The 17,246-nt window shown below is 38.4% G+C and overlaps 1 protein-coding gene across 1 annotated transcript in view; it reads left to right on the top strand.

The window, feature by feature from the left end:
* Positions 1-356: 356 nt before the first annotated feature.
* LOC128699229 (small G protein signaling modulator 3 homolog) overlaps positions 357-17,246 on the top strand; it is a 99,484-nt gene continuing 82,594 nt past the window's right edge. The window contains exons 1-7 of the mRNA XM_053791837.2: positions 357-441; positions 902-1,114; positions 2,130-2,274; positions 6,044-6,142; positions 9,352-9,515; positions 12,619-12,829; positions 16,239-16,369. Of these exons, the coding sequence (XP_053647812.2) occupies positions 970-1,114; positions 2,130-2,274; positions 6,044-6,142; positions 9,352-9,515; positions 12,619-12,829; positions 16,239-16,369 (895 nt within the window). The 5' untranslated portion in view covers positions 357-441; positions 902-969. The remainder of the gene's footprint in view (positions 442-901; positions 1,115-2,129; positions 2,275-6,043; positions 6,143-9,351; positions 9,516-12,618; positions 12,830-16,238; positions 16,370-17,246) is intronic.

Below are 17,246 nucleotides of genomic sequence, written 5' to 3' on the forward strand. Positions count from 1 at the left end.
GCCACGGGGCACGGAAATAAATCACTTGTCTGGCTTTTCTGGTTTATCCTAGGTAATTTACACATATGTTACTATGTATGATAATTTGTGTAACTGTATTTATGTGTACCTGTACCTAAATAAACTTAATTACAAGGAGGCTTTTATGAAGTGGTAATACACGTCATTTACTCCACTGTCAGTTATATACTGTACACTTTATAGGAATAAAATTGTCTGCATTTGTGTCTTTATTCATCGTGTCAGTATTATATATCATATTTTTTCCATAATCTGAATTTATGTCCATAGTTAGTGACGTCAATGGTTGGTGAACGCGGCCGCTCAGATCTGAATTCCGGAATCAGAGTTAATGACGTCAGTAGGTGGTGAACGCGGCCACTCAGTGTTGTGTTGAGAAGGTTGCAGCTGTTGCAGGGGAGGACGCCGCCTGGCTCTCAGGTGGGTGACAGGTGGCACTGTTGAGCTGATAGCTGGTGTGAGTGGCTGAGAACAGGTGTGAGAGGCAGGTGGTGCAGAGGAATGATGTCAGGTACCAAATGTGATGATACCAGGTACCTGAGACAGGTGGTGAATGCCAGATGGTAACAACGGGATACCTAAGTCTTCTTGAGTTTAGCTTAGCCTAGGTCTATCTTAAGCCATGTTTAGCATAACATAGGTCTATCCTAACTTGAGTCTAGCATAGCATAGGTCTATCTTGAGTTTAGCATAGCATAGGAAGGAAGTGGGAAAATTTTTTAGTACAGAGCCAATGTGATCATACTTTGGGGAATTATTTTTCATATAAGGTAGCCCATTTTGGGCCAGTACTTGCCATTAAAGACTGAGTTTAAAATAGTTGAATTTAATATTATATATGGTATCTCATACATACATTAATTTTTATTTTATTCTGCAGATCCAAAGCCACTTAGCCTTTATTTTTGTGTTCACAAAGGCTTATAATAAAACAGTGACCTCGTTGTAATGGAGATAGCACGCTCCCTTTTTGGGACCCGTGCCCCAGATGGTTACTCAGATGGTACAACCCACATCCACATTGATACTGCTGCAGATGATGAGGATAATGATGATGTGTTTCTGCCAGATACTCCTGAGGGACTGAGCACAGGTGAGCAAAGTTAGGGCAAGATAATGTACTTACTGAGCACAGGTAAAATTTCATGCTTCAGTTATTGATGTGATGTAGCACATTGGTAAGAAATAAGTTTTGCTACAAAATTACAAATTAGCACATACAGTACTACAATTTTTTTAACAATATTGTTCTCTTTCCCTACAAGGGGGTTAATTGATGTTGGTGTAAGGCTCTTGACCTGGGGAATTGGAACTTCTCTTTCCTTTCTTAGATCAAACCTAATTACTTTATATTCTTTATATGCTGTATGATCCTTACAAGTTTAGCACTTCCCCATGAATATAATAACTTCTTTTTGGAGGAGAATCTTCATGTGATCCTATTTTACTGTTTGAATACATTTTTAGGCTAACATGTAGGTTTGTAACCAAGCCAGTAATGTACAGTAGGAAATGTAATTAAATTGCTTGCATCATTTTTGACAACTGAAAAACAATTTTTTAAATAAATTTCTTCTTCAGGCACATGATCAGTCAAGTGCTCATGCACTGTTAGTTTGTGCAATGCAGTCTGTGTGATCAATTAGCTAATAAGAGATCTCTATCTAGGCAGCATTAACATATGCAGTACAAGGAGTTTCTGAATAATAATTTATACTTAAGAAACTTGCAGTGCAGTATACTGTACAATTTAAAGTTTAAAGCAGTATGACCCATGCAGGTTTTTAATATAATAATGCATGTGCTAAACATTAATGTTAAATGTTTCTGATGTTGCTTTGAAAAATATGTGAGTCCAGTGTTTGACATGCTGCCTAGTAAAATTGTGAATTGTAGCTTAATAGAGCACTTGGCTCTATTAATGCCAAGGTGAGGCAAGTCACATGGGCAAGACTTTGTATTTGTTGCCCCTGTTCACACAACAGTAAAATGGTACCCTAAGAGTTGGTAGGCAGTTGTGAGTTGTACTCTGAGAAAGATGCCAGTTAGCATAAATTATACTATTGTATTTGGCATTCTTGGGTTATCTTTGCCCTCTTTCTCACCAGGTATAAGAATTGGTAGTGGTGTGACTGAGCCATGCAGCGGAGGCCCCTTCTCTGCCATTACTCCCTCCATGTGGCCACAGGACATCCTCACAAAACTCTCGCAACAAGACCATCACCATGACCCTAATCATCAGCCTGATTACCGGTTAGCTGGATATATTTCTTAAACCTTGTACAATACATTGATTACTACTATTATGGGCTCCGTAGATAAAGATAAAGGAATGCATTAAAAATTAGTGTTAGTTACAGAAGGCTTTCGTTATAAAAGAGTAGGTCTCCAACTTCCAAGGTAGTAGGCTGGTAGACAGTAGCTGCCCGGGGAGGCACTACCATCCTGCCAGGTGAGTGTAAAACTTAAGTCTGTAATTGTTTTACAAGATGGTAGGATTGCTGGTGTCTTTTTTTTTTTTTCTATCATCAGCATGCAAGATTGCAGGTACATCTTGCTACTTCTACTTACACTTGGGTCACGCTACACATACATGTACAAGCATATGTATACACACACACACACACACACACACACACACACACACCCCTCTGGGTTTTCTTCTATTTTCTTTCTAGTTGTTGTTCATTTATTTCCTCTATCTCCATGGGGAACTGGAACAGAATTCTTCCTCCGTAAGCCATATGTGTTGTAAGAGGCGACTAAAATGCCAGGAGCAAGGGGCTAGTAACCCCTTCTCCTGTATAAATTACTAAATTTAAAAAGAGAAACTTTAGTTTTTCTTTTTAGGCCACCCTGCCTTGGTGGGATACGGCCGGTTTGTTGAAAAAAAAGAATATATATATGCCCAACTAGCCATTCTAATACGCAGTCATGAATGGGTTGACATTATTTATACAATTATTATAATAATGCAGTAGTCTGCATAACAGTAAATCTTCTATTTATTGTGTGAATAAAAATTCAAAATAGAGAGGCCTGGAGATGTGGCTAATGAACAGAGAAAACGTTATTTTAGTGCAAGGAATGTCTGCATTATTTATTCTGGGCCCTAATTTGAAATTGGCATCTTTCTTAATTTGCATGAAATTGGCCAAATTGCAAATTTCTGACCACTTTATTGGGTAGTTGAAATTGGTAAATGGGTGGTTTCTTGTACTCAGTTGATAGAACAAATGGAGTTCTAAAGAAATAGCTATGAGTTTGGTTGACTGGAACAATGGAATTGGCTGAAAATAGGGCTCACATTGGGCAAAATTACCGATGCGTATATATCGTTGAGATCACTAAGTTCGTGAGTGTAATTCCGTAAGTTTTCCATCAGTTTCGTACTTTTTTTTTTTAATATTTTGCGACAGAGATGCTTCAGGATTTGGGGTCTCGACAGTCAAAAGGTTGAGCAAAATTAAGGGTTATTTTTGGGCCACAGTAAACTGTGGATACCTGGAGTATATCCACCAGGCTGTTACTGCTGGCTGCATGCAACCCGATGTATGAACCACAGCCCGGCTGGTAAGGTACTGATTTAGGTGCCTGTTCAGTGCCTTCTCGAAGACAGCCAGAGGTCTATTGGTAATCCTCCCTTGTGTATGCTGGGAGGCAGTTGAACAGTCTTGGGCCCTGGACACTTATTGTGTTCTCTCAGTGTACTTGTGGCACCCCTGCTTTTCATTCGGGGGATGTTGCATTGTCTGCCGAGTCTTTTGCTTTCGTAGGGAGTGATTTTCGTGTGCAAGTTTGGTACCAATCCCTCTAGGATTTTCCAAGTGTATATAATCGTGTATCTCTCCAGCCTGCATTCTAGGGAGTACAGGTTGAGGAACTTCAAGTGTTCCCAGTAATTGAGGTGTTTTATCACAGTTATGTGTGCCATAAAGGTTCTCTGTACACTTTCTACATTGGCAATTTCACCTGCCTTGAAAGGTGCTGCTAGTGTGCAGCAATATTCCAGCCTAGATAGAAAGTGACCTGAAGAGTCATCATGGGCTTGGCATCCCTAGTTTTGAAGGTTCTCATTATCCATCCTGTCAATTTTCTAGTGGATGCGACTGATACAATGTTATGGTCTTTGAAGGCGAGATCCTCTGACATGATCACTCTCAGGTCTTTTATGTTAGTTTTTTGTTCTATTGTGTGGTTGGAATTTATTTTATACTCTGATGTAGTTTTAATTTCTTCACGCTTTCTATATCTGAGTCATTGAAATTTCTCATCATTGAACTTCATATTGTTTTCTGCAGCCCATTTAAGGATTTGCTTGATGTCTGCCTGGAGTCTTGCGGTGTCTTCAATGGAAGACACTGTCGTGCAGATTTGAGTGTCACCTACAAAGGAAGACATGGTGCTGTGGCTTACATCCCTGTCTGCCAGACATGAGGAACAAGATGGGAGTGAGTACTCTGCCTTGTGGAACAGAGATTTTCACCAAAGTCACCTCGGACTTTACTCTGTTTTACTACTATTCTTTGTGTTCTATGTGTGAGGAAATTATTGCTCCACCTTCCAACTTTTTCTGTTATTCCTTTATCATGCATTTTGTGTGCTATTACACCATGGTCGCACTTGTCAAAGGCTTTTGCAAAGTCTGTGTATACTACATCTGTGTTTTGTCTGTCTTCTAGAGCATCCAGGACCTTGTCATAGTGGTCCATTAGTTGGGATAGACAGGAGCGACCTGCTGTAAACCCATGTTACCCTGGGTTGTGTAACTGATTGGAATCTAGATGGGTGGGGATCTTGCTTCTTAGAACCCTTTCAAAGATTTTTGATATGGGATGTTAGTGCTATTGGTCTGTAGTTCTTTGCTATTGCTTTACTGCCCCCTTTGTGGAGTGGGGCTATGTCTGTTGTTTTTAGCAGCTGTGGGATGAACCCTGTGTCCATGCTCCCTCTCCATAGGATGTTAAAAGTGCGTGATAGGGGCTTCTTGCAAATACCAAATCTGTGGATACATGGGTTCTACTGTATTATTATGCTAAAATAATTATTACATTTCTTTTGTAAATATACTATAAGTATAGAAACATTTTTCTACCACTGTCTTGCAAGAAGTGCACTGGTACTAAATTCAGATGGCTCTCCTAACTGCAAATATACCCACTCCTCCTCCTTCGGAGTGCAGGCATTGTACTTCCCACCTCCAGGACTCAAGTCTGGCTAAGTAGTTTCCCTGAATCTGACAATCTGTCAAGTCCCAAAAACCATTTGCCTCCATTCCTATCTAACTTGCTCACACACATGCCTGCTGGATGTCCAAGCCCCTTGCACATAAAACCTCCTTTACTCCCTCTCTCCACTCTTTCCTTGGGCAACCCCTACCCTACCTTCCCTCCACTACAGATTTATACACCCTCCAATTCATCCTATTTTCTCCATCCTCTAAATGTCCAGACCACGTCAACAACCCCTGCTCAGCCTTCTCCTAATCTCCAAGCTACAAACTCTCTGGATAATATTTACACTATGCATTACCCATAGACATGACATCTCCACTGCCTCCAACCTCCAGCTTCCTCCTCACTGCAACATTCACAACCCTTACTTCACACCCATATAAGAGTGCTGGTACCACTATACTCTCATAGATTTCCCTTCTGCTTCCATGGAAAATATTCTTCGTCTCCATAGGTGAATGATGGTAAAAGTGTTTTCTTTTTTGGGCCACCCTGCCTTGGTGGGATACAGCTGGTGCATTGAAAGAAAGAAAAAGAAATATAAATCAGACACGTGTATTAGGATTTGGAAACTTTTACTGCATTAATTCATGCATTTGAATAAGAGGTGGTATGGCTGCATTGGAAGTACGTAGTTTTTGACAAATTAATTGTACATTTGAAGCATTCACTGACATATTGTTAGTGTGTTAAGGAGAGTATGTCCTTAACTTATATTTTTTCATAGTTTGAACTGTAAGAAGAAAGAAATTATGTAATCGAACGGATATTTTGAAACTTCTCAACAGATTCGACGAGTTTGGCTTTCGAGTGGAAGAAGAAGATGGACCTGAGCAGAATAGTAAGAAACTCCTCAGTCAGCCTTTTGTTGAGGATCCCCAACACAGGTAAGGGAATAATGAGGTAATTAGGGGCATTCAAATAACAAATATGACTTGAATACCTCAGGAAAGTATAGTAGGAACCACGTATTTACGGGGGAGCATTCCAAGGATCTACTATGGATACCAAAACTGCGGATAGTAGCAAACCCTATATACAAGTCCTATACATACCTGTTACATTGGACCCTCAGTTATCGGTCATAATCCGTTCCGGAAGGTCGGCTGAAAACTGAAATATTTCCCAGAGGAATTAATGGAAATACAATTATTCCGTTCCAGACAAAAATATTCAAATTTTTTTTTTTTTTAGCAATTATATAAATATTACATACCTTTATTGAAGACTAATGCTGGCTTCTGGAAGATAGGGAGGAGGAAAGCGGGAGGGCTTAGTGTTTGGAAGGGGAATCCCCCTCCATAAGGACTTCAGGTACCAAGTCCTTATCTGGGGTTACTTCTCTTCTTGGTCTTTTAATGCCACTAAGACCAGCTTAAGTCACTGGACCCCTGTCTCACAAATATAACTGTCCAGAGTGCTCTCTTTCTGGTGTCTCTTAAAGATTTCCCTGTAGTGGGACGGTTTTGTCACCAAACATGTTGCAGATATGGCTTGTTTCAGCTTTGTCAGGGGGTACTTCTCGACAAAACTTTACACATCACTCTACTTTGCACAAATGTCCTTAATCAATGAAGAAGGCACCTCCTTCACTCCCTCTTCCTCCTTCTCTGAAGCAAATTTCTCAGCTGCAGTCTGTTGCTGTTCGAGTTGAAGCTCTTGCAGCTCTTCAGTGGTTAGCTCTTCCATGTGGTCCTCCACCAACTCTTCCATATTCTCTCCACTCACCTCCAACCCCAGGGACTTCTCCAGTGCCACAACAGAGTCCACAGGGTCAGCAGGGTCAGGGTCAGCCTGAAACCCTTCAAACTCTCACTCTTGGACACAATCTGGCCACAGTTTTCTCCAAGCAGAGTTCAAAGTCCTGGAAGTCACTCCCTCCCAAGCCCTACCTAGTTAAGTAATTCCTCCAGAACTCTCTTAGGGTCAGCTGAGTGTCCCAGGTCACTTCAAAGCACTTTTGAAATGCTGCTTATGTGTAGAGTTTTTTGAAGTTAGAAATGACCTGCTGGTCCATGGACTGGAGGAGAGGAGTGGTGTGAGGAGGCAAGAACCACTGTGATGAAACTGAAGTTCCTAAACACTTGGTCTTGCAAGTCTGGAGGATGTGCAAGAGCATTGTCCAGTACCAGGAGGCACTTGAGTGGCAATTTCTTTTACAGGAGGCATTGTTTCACACTTGGGCCAAACACATCATTAACCCACTCTTTGAAAATTTGCCTAGTGACCCATGCCTTATGATTAGCTTTTCACTTCACACACAATTTATTCTTCATGACATTGTTTTTCTTGAAAACACTGGGATTTTCTGAGCGATACACAAGTAAAGGCTTCACTTTGAAATCTCCACTAGCATTACCACACAACAAAAGAGTAAGCCTGTCCTGTTTGGCATTTTCTTCCAAAATAGGCCTGTTTCATCACAATTGAACACTTGTTGGGGTTTGAATCTTTCAGCCTTTACATAGTCCAGCCGCACATTGTCAGAACTTGCAGCCTCACCATGCCTTACAACACTGTGTATGCCACTACGCTTCTTAAATCTATCAAACCATTCTTTGCTGACCCTAAATTCACAAACTGCAGCACTTGTTCCAGGCATTTTCTTTGCAAGGTTCTCAAGCAACAAACTGCCTTGCCTTCTCACAAATAATAGACTCCACAACACTGTCTCCTACTAATTCTTTTTCCTTAATCCACAATAATAATAACTTTTCCATCTCTTCCATTATTGGTGGCCTTTGTTTGGTTAGAAAAGTTACTCTTCACAACATTAGCATCCTTGATTTGTTCTTTCTTTGCCAGGATGGATGTAATTGTTGATTTATCCTTGCTGTACATCCTGGCAAGTTCCAGCACCCTCATACCACTCTCATATTTTTCAGTCACTTCACACTTAAATTCCATGGTGTTTCTCACTTTCTTTACCACAGGAACTTTCTTCGGAGCCATAGTTACTTATTTCACAGTTGCACTGCAAAAATAACACAAACTACAATGGGAAATAACGAAATGTTTGGATGCATGAGCAGAAGCTTCCTCAGCCACTGAGAGAGACAGCCAAACTGATGCGCAAGTGGCCCCAGCCGGCGGAAGGACGTGTCCCAAACAGCTGATCACCGAATTAACGGGTGATAACTGGGCACCGAGAAACTGGCTGATCACCAAGTTGGCAGATACCAGAAGCAGCTGATAACCGGGGGTCCACTGTATAAAGTTTAATTGTTAAATTATTCACAATAAGTAGAGAATTATCACTGTCTCTGATAGTAAGCACTTCACAGCTTCTCCTAGGCTTTGAAGAACTGCCAGCTTATCTACTTTTGTGTTTTGGCACTATTATACTGCAAAATTAAGAGGTATTTTTGAGTTGCAGTAAACCGTGGATAACTGAAACCACAGATACCGAATCAGTGGGTATGGGGGTTCTACTGTGTAGATATATCAGTAACTATGGGGAAAAGTAGCATAAGGGCATACAGTGTAGTGGAAGAGAGTAAAAAAGATGTTAATTCTGTTACTCTTAATGGTTATGCATTGTACCAGTATCTTCTTAGTTTGTGCTGCTGTTTTTAAAGAGCCATGTCTACATCTCTGTGATCTTTACATATTGTTATGACAGTATTTGTCTTTAAAGAATTAGTCCTCACTGAAACACTAGTTTCTACAGTCTTCCTTGTCATTAGTAGTATTCTCTCAAAATTGTGCAAATAGTACCTGTGACCAGTTTCAAGGATTCTTACATAGCCTGGCATGATGTCGGACTTCCTTGCTGACTGTTGTTGACACTGCCCTGTAGCCCCAAATAACTATCACAGCCTGACTGATCTGGCACATGTACAGAATTGCTGCTAGGAGTTCAAAGAATCACAGCAAATGGATGTTGGCAGTGTTTTCTAATTGTGCGTATGGCACTCCTAATTTCATTGAGTTATTGTACTTTTCCTGCTTTATCGCTCTCTCCAGTTAATAGTTAATTGATCATTTTTCCTTTGAGACATGAAACCCTATTGAAGAAAAAACTCATTGAGGGTGTCTCCTATATAGCAGGTTCTCAAATGATTGGAAATGCTGCATTCCACGTCTTATTTTACAGATTACAATGGATAGCTTATTTAGAGTTCAGTCACAGTGATGAAGTTGGCGAGCTTACCTGGGACCATGTGGATGTACGATTACCTAGAACAGATAAGCTGCGTGGTATGGTCAAGGCTGGAGTACCACATTCCCTTCGTCCACAACTGTGGATGAGGCTATCTGGTATGTTTTTATTCTAAATTACCCTAGTACATTCTCTAATACTTTTACAGTATTATTTATTCAGCTGCCTTCCATTCGTCCCAGATTTGTACATTCTTGGTCAATTATACCTTTTATTCCACCATACCATCTTCTGATTTCTTCAACTTCTACACTGCCTTCATCTTTCTCACTGCATCATTTAGAAATCTTTTGTATGAGTGACACACCCATACAAAGGGTATCTAATGACTGGCAGACAGCATGCATAATTTCTATGTACTTGTATTAGGGAATGCTAAGTATGTACATATATGGCAGAATTATGAAAGGATACGAGAAGTAGGATCACAGAAGAACAAGGTGAATTTATAATAGGAAGGTAATGTAGATCACGTGTTGTAAAAAGAAAGAAATGCTAGTGTGTTAGAATTGTAATTTTTAAAAGGTAATGAAGTTTAGATTAATTGGAACTTGTCATAGTTACTTTTTACTAGTGACTGAATATTTGAGGGAGTCAGAAGAGAAGTTGCAGAAGTTGGAATAAGGTGGAAGTGTGTACTAAAAAAAGGAAATTAAAAGTGAACACAAGAAAGTGAAATAATAAGAGTGAGAATGCTAGGAATGAAAGAATGAAAACTTAGATTTTCTGGGAGGAAGGAGTATGGACAAATTAACTTGAGATAATTAAAGCGGGTGTGTTGGTAGATGGGTATACGAGAAATAATGAATTGGAGGATAGAAGGGAAAGAAACTAGATGGAATGTTGAGGATTATGAGGAAAGAAATACTTTTGTTGGTGAATGCAAAAATATAGGAATGAATTTAACCCTTTCAGGGTTTGTGCTGTAGTTCTATAGCTTTGAGTTCTGGTCCAAACTGTAGTTCTACGCCATGACCTTAACTCACTCAAATAAGCTATGAGTGGTAAATTTGGGCCTAGATATGAGAGAATACATCTATGTGGTAAGTGTGCACCACATAAAACAAATCCTGCAGCACAGTGAATAATGAGAGAAAAAAACTGAGACCGTAATTTTGGATTAAAACGGCAACTTTACCGTGTTTTTTCGTATGTTTTTTATAGTTGTATTTGTGATTTCTTGGTCTCAATTCATAGAATGGAAGATAAATTACAGAAATAGTGATGATTTTGATTGGTTCTAGTACTGAAAATGGCTTGAATCTGAGCTCAGAGTAGCAGAAATGTTCAATTTTTGCCGATGTTCATTAGTAAATAAATCACATCACTCGTCCAATACACATCAGCTGGTGGATCTTATGTGCATCCACAAATGCACTGATATTATTTATACAATTATTACAATATTGCATAACAGTAAATCTTCCCTGGAGATGGGAAGTACAGTGCCTGCACTCTGAAGGAGGGGTGTTAATGTTGCAGTTTAAAAACTGTAGTGTAAAGCACCCTTCTGGCAAGACAGTGATGGAGTGAATGATGGTGAAAGTTTTTCTTTTTCGGGCCACCCTGCCTTGGTGGGAATCGGCCAGTGTGATTAAAAAAAAAAAAAAAAAAAAATCAAAAATCAAAATGGAATTCATTTATAAGGCCTGAAAACATAACTAATGAACATAGGAAATGTTAGTTTAGTGCTAGGAATGCCTGCATTGTTTATTCTGGACCCTATTTTGAAATTGCAATATTTTGAACTTTGCATTAAATTGGCTAAATTACCAATTTCCAATCACTTTATTGGGTAGTTGAAACAGTTGACTTGATGATTTCTTGTGCTCAATTGATAAAATAGAAGTAATACTAGCGAAATGGCTAAATTTGGTAAAATGGAATAACGTAACTGGCCTGAAATGGGAGTCAAAGTCGGCAAAATTGCTGATGCGTAAATATCGCTGACGCATCAAAATTCGTGAGAGCGTAATTTTGTCAATTTTCCATCAAATTTCGTACTTTTTGTTTTATTACCTTCAGGAAAAGATTCTCTACCATTTCATTAGAAAAAATAGCAATTTTTTTTTTTTTTTTTTTTTTTTTTTTTTATTATTAAATTCTTGGACCCTGTGGACATGTCTCAGATTTTGGGTCTGGACCCTGAAAGGGTTAAAGTATAATAGGGCCAGTAGTTTTGTATGGGTGTGAGACATGGTCCTTGAATATTGCAGCAAGAAGAGTGGAGGCAATGAAAATATCATGTTTAAGATTAGTGTAAAGTATAAATATATAGAGAATAGTCTAAGTTAGAATGTAGTATAATAAATTGAAATGCATGTAACAGTGGATGAGGAATTGAGATGATCAATTAAGAGGGATGGCCAAGGATGAGTTGGAAGGAAGATATGAAGAAAGTTTTAAGAGTTAATGAATTGAGTATCCTGTAAGCATATGTGAGCATGCTGTATTAAGTGAGTAGGCTAGGTAGGTGGGTTTTAGTATTTGATGAAACGTTGAGAAAGGTAATATCTATGAAGGGATTCAGGGGAACTAGTTAGCTGACTTGAGATAAAGTTTAGCTGAAATAATAAATAACTACTTTATCTCTTAAAAAATGCAGTAAAGGATATGAAAATTGCAACAAGTATTACCAAATTAAAGTCATTTGTCAGGAGAGGTGGTTAAATATTATTAATTTTTACCCAAACCAACTGTTGCAGATAATGCCAGCATTGTGTACAGCCTCTCCTCACTTAACTATGTACTTGTTTACCGATGACTCAGACATTGAATGGGCTTTCTGACCAGTATGCATACCCAAATAATGTATATTAGAGATGATTTTCTTTATTCTGTTTATTGCAATATACAGTGCACTACTGTATAAACATTTAAAAATATACCAGATATGTTATAAATGGTGCAAAGGTGACATTAAAACAATATCAAAGATAGTTGACAAAAACCCACTACCATTATAGTATGCTCCTCACTTAGCGATGAATTCGTTTACCAACGTAGTCTTAGGAATGGAACTCTGTCATTAAGTGAGGAGAGGCTGTGTATGTCCTGTACAGTATCTTGCCTATGCATAACATTGCTTCTCTTGGAAACTGTGACCTTCATAAGTTAACATTCAGGTTTAGGGATTTTTTTTATAACCAATTTTTTTTTATTTTATAACTGATATTTAGAGATGCATCCCTTAACTTACAGGAGCTCTTCAAAAGCAGCAGCAGTCGGACATCTCTTACCGGGAGGTGGTAAAAGCTTCCAGTAATGATGCACTCATGACGAGTAAACAAATAGAAAAAGATCTGTTACGCACCATGCCTTCCAATGCTTGCTTCTCCCAGCTCACTTCCACTGGCATCCCACGTCTGAGACGAGTACTACGCGCACTTGCCTGGCTCTACCCAGACATTGGGTATGTCTTAGTGAGGACTGTATACTTTCATAAGATATATGACTGTGTCATTTTTCTCATTCTCAAATTTAATTAGGATTGCACGTTTAGAATTAAAAATCGTTTGATATGGTCCTTTGTTTTACATTTATTTTTTTAACATCTGTTTAGGTGCTATAGTGCCCAAAGCCATTAGATAATGCTGGAAGCTGGATAACTGATTACCAGATAATTGGTAATCTACTGTGTACTGTACATCAAAAGGAAATGTTATTTGTGGTTGATAAAAAAAAAAAGACAGTTTAAAGTGCAGCAGTCTGTTTACCTGGATTATTTGGTGCAGAATCTCCATTAGTGTTAGGTAGATATTTTGCCTTGCTAGTTTTAGGTAAAAAAAAAAAAAATATTAGTGAAATGGAACATCTGGGTTCTGGGGAAATTAATTACTTCTTTGAAAAAAAAATTCATGGCTGGTAGCAATTTCACAGTGCAAGTGCAGGGCTGAAAGTTAATGCATTAAATGCAGTACTGCTCTAGTGATGGTAATATTGAAATTTACAAGAAAGATGAACAAAAGAAAAGTATCTGGGGTCATAGAAAATTTTTTATTTTTTAATTTTTTTTATGGCTGGTTTGGACTTGTGTCAAGAGCACTGGGCCAAGGATTCATGGTGACAGTTCTTTTGGGGTTCAGGAAATTTATTGTACATATTTTATTCAGATAACCTATGGCTCTTTTTAATTTTGTGGTGCAAACACTAGACTAACAGTTGACTGTGCAAGTATGGTATATAATACCGACAATATGAAATTAAGACACATGTGCAACATCTGGGTATCTTTATTGTAGACGTTTCGCCATCCTGTGGCTTTATCAATACAAATTCTAGGACATAACTTGGAGACAGTAGGACTATATACAGAAGATGAGGTAATCAGTCCCTCAACCTAGGAGTAGGTGTGAAGAGCACCATAGTCGTGGAGAATTTGTATCGATAAAGCCACAGGATGGCGAAACGTCTACAATAAAGATACCCAGATGTTGCACATGTGTCTTAATTTCACAACAGTTGACTGTGATGTAACCGTAAAAATCTTTCTTGTAGCATTAATACTGTATTAAAATTCTATAACATATATTCATAAAGAAGAGATAAGAATTGTAATGTTGAGAAGACTAAATGGAAGACGGATATTTAATTTATACCTACAGAAGTGCCATCAGATGGATGTGCATCCATATTAATGAGCGACCATATTCGTATCGAATTTTGCACGTATGTGAATTCAAAGTTTAACTTGATACTGATATGCATAGGTATCTAATCAAAACATTTTAAATGAACAGCAGGCTTCTTTAGTTGAATACAGGCTAAAGGATTTGCCACCTGTAAAGACAGTGAGACAGACGACTTCAAAATTCTCTCTCCACATGGAGACTGATAATAGTTTATTAGCTTGAAAGTGGTTATATTAGAGAAAAAAGATTTCAAGTTTAAAAAACAAAAATATAGATGAATGTGTCTTAGAGTTGATAAGTAAGAAGTAGTGCTTCACTGGTGAGGAAAAGAAGCGTGTGGAGGAACTAAAGTAACTTTTTGAAGTGCCTTCACAAACTGTGGGGAAAATTCTTCCATAGATAAGGCCTGCTTCTCGGAGGAGCCCAGCTGGAGATGAGACCTATGAAGTGGGATATTAACCCTTTCAGGCGTTTCGGACGTACTAGTACGGCTTATGCACCAGGGTTTTTGACGTACTAGTACGCTTAAATTCTAGCGTCCTCAAATCTAGTGAGAGAAAGCTGGTAGGCCTACATATGAAAGAATGGGTCTATGTGGTCAGTGTATGCAGTATAAAAAAAAATCCTGCAGCACACAGTGCATAATGAGAAAAAAACTTTGACAGTGTTTTTGGATTAAAACAGCGACTTTGCACTGTATTTTTGTTTGGTATTTATTGTTGTATTCTAGTTTTCCTGGTCTCATTTTATAGAATGGAAGACATATTAAAAAAATTGAGATGATTTTGACTGGTTTTACGATGAAAAGTATCTTGAAATTGAGCTCAGAGTAGCAGAAATGTTCGATTTTTACCATAGTTCAAAAGTAAACAAATCATGCTAAGCATCCAATACACGTCAACTGGTGAGTCTAATATTCTGTCACAAGTGTGCTGATATTATTTATACCATTTCTACACTAATGCAGTAGTCTGCATAACAGTAAATCTTCTATTTTTTGTGAGAATAAAAATTCAAAGTGGAAAGCAAAAGAATGTAAGAGGGGCGTGGGGATGTGACTGATGAACAGAGGAAATGTTACTTTAGTGCCAGGAATGTATTTCTTGTTTATTCTGGACTCTATTTAGAAATTGGCATCTTTTTGAAATTTGTGTGAAATTGGCAAAATTGCTAAATTCTGACCACTGTATTGGATAGTTGAAATCAGTAAATGGGTGGTTTCTTGTACTCATTCGATAGAAAAAATGGAGTTCTAGCGAAATAGCTATGATTTTTGTTGACTAGTACACTGGAATTGGCCGAAAATAGGGCTCAAAGTGGGCAAAATCGCCGATACATAAACATCGCCGAGACCGCTAACTTCGCGAGGGCATAATTCCGTAAGTTTTTCATCAAATTTCATACTTTTGGTGTCATTATGATCAGGAAAAGATTCTCTGTCTTTTCACAAGAAAAAATATTTTTCTTTTTTAAATTTGGGTGACCCTGAGAACAAGTCTGGGTGAGGGCCTGGGGACCCTGAAAGGGTTAAAAAAACTCTGGTACTGGTCATTGTTAACTGGTGTTAAGAGATGTATGGTAACAAGCATTGGGAGATGATCTGCACGAATCACTTCTACTTTAAATATAGTGGGGACATGTGCATGTCCAGATGTAATGGTGCTTACTTATTCACACATTCAATTTCCATTTGTTTCTTAATACACCTACAGTACAGGCATAATTTTCTTGATCTTTTATGTTTTGAACACAAAAATGCTTAATAAAATTAGTATTGGAACCTGCATTAGTGGTGTATTTAATATAAATTTCTTAATGTTATCTTTACTCTTTACTAATACACTAATATTTTTGAAGACACATTGCCTAATATTTCTCTGTCTTGCATGAAGGGTGAGAAGGAGAATTAATGTCAGTAATCAATGAAAGGTGATTCTTTGTCATAATCAACATTTGAAATTGTATTCCTGCAGTATGATTACATTTTGCTGCTTGTTAAAACTGATGTTACTAGAATGTTCCTTATTTACTATAAGATTACAATTTGAAGATAATCGTCTTTAAAAAATAAAAAGCTTTGTGCCATATTAAATCAAAAATTTTAATCTTCATTCTTTTTTTTACTTCTTGTAAAAGAGACAAAGAATTGGCTTGAAGTTGTTGCATGGGTACTAACAGTGTGCATGTCAGGTATTGCCAGGGCACAGGGATGATTGCTGCATCCCTCCTGCTATTTTTGGAGGAGGAGGAAGCATTTTGGGTGATGTGTACAACTGTAGAGGACCTCCTCCCAGCATCTTACTACTCCTCCACACTTCTGGGTAAGAATGACTCCCTGGTAACTTTTGGCTTTGTAAAATTCTTTTTGTTTAATGCATTTGTATGTCATCCCACCTATATCATTTTGGTACCAAATTCTTTCCATGTCTTTTGAAGAATAAATTATGACTGGCCTGATACTTTTCTCTGAAATTTACTACTGTGGTACCTTGCCAGGACTGATACTTTTCTCTGAAATTCATTAGTACAGATGAGCCCCTGCTTTACAGTGCTTCGCTTTGGCATTTTGCTAATGTAAATATATTCGCCACTCGCTATAAGCTAAGGACTGTTTTTTTTTTTTTTTAAACACCCCTACCGTCCCCTACCATGGCAGGGTGAACCCCCCAAAAAAAGAAACACGCTGTTATTCACAGATATCAATGTCTTTGCAGAGGCTCACAGATATGACAATTCAGATGTCACTCCAAACAGCAAATATCCCAAACCCCTTTTTTAAAGTGTAGGTATTGTACTTTCCACCTCCAGGGCTCGAGTCTGGCTAACTGGATTCCCTGAATCCCTTCATAAGATATTACCCTGCTCACACTCCAACAGCTTGTCAAGTCTTGTAAACCATTTGTCTCCACTCCTATCTGACATGCTTGCATATGCCTACTGTGTGTCCAAGCCCCTTGCACACAAAACCTCTTTTACCTTCCTCCCTCCATCCTTTCCTAGGATGACCCAGTAGCCCTCCTTCCCTCCACTATAGATTTATACACTTAGTCATCCTGTTTTGCTATATAAACGCTTGTACATTCATGTGTAGTTTGACCTAAGTGTAAATAGAAGTAGCAAGATTTACCTCATCCTTCATAAATCTGTCTGCCAACAAGTCTACTCCCAAATATCTGAACACAATCACTTTTTCCATGC

This window comes from Cherax quadricarinatus, chromosome 54, assembly GCF_038502225.1.
Source record: "Cherax quadricarinatus isolate ZL_2023a chromosome 54, ASM3850222v1, whole genome shotgun sequence".
NCBI lineage: Eukaryota > Metazoa > Arthropoda > Malacostraca > Decapoda > Parastacidae > Cherax > Cherax quadricarinatus.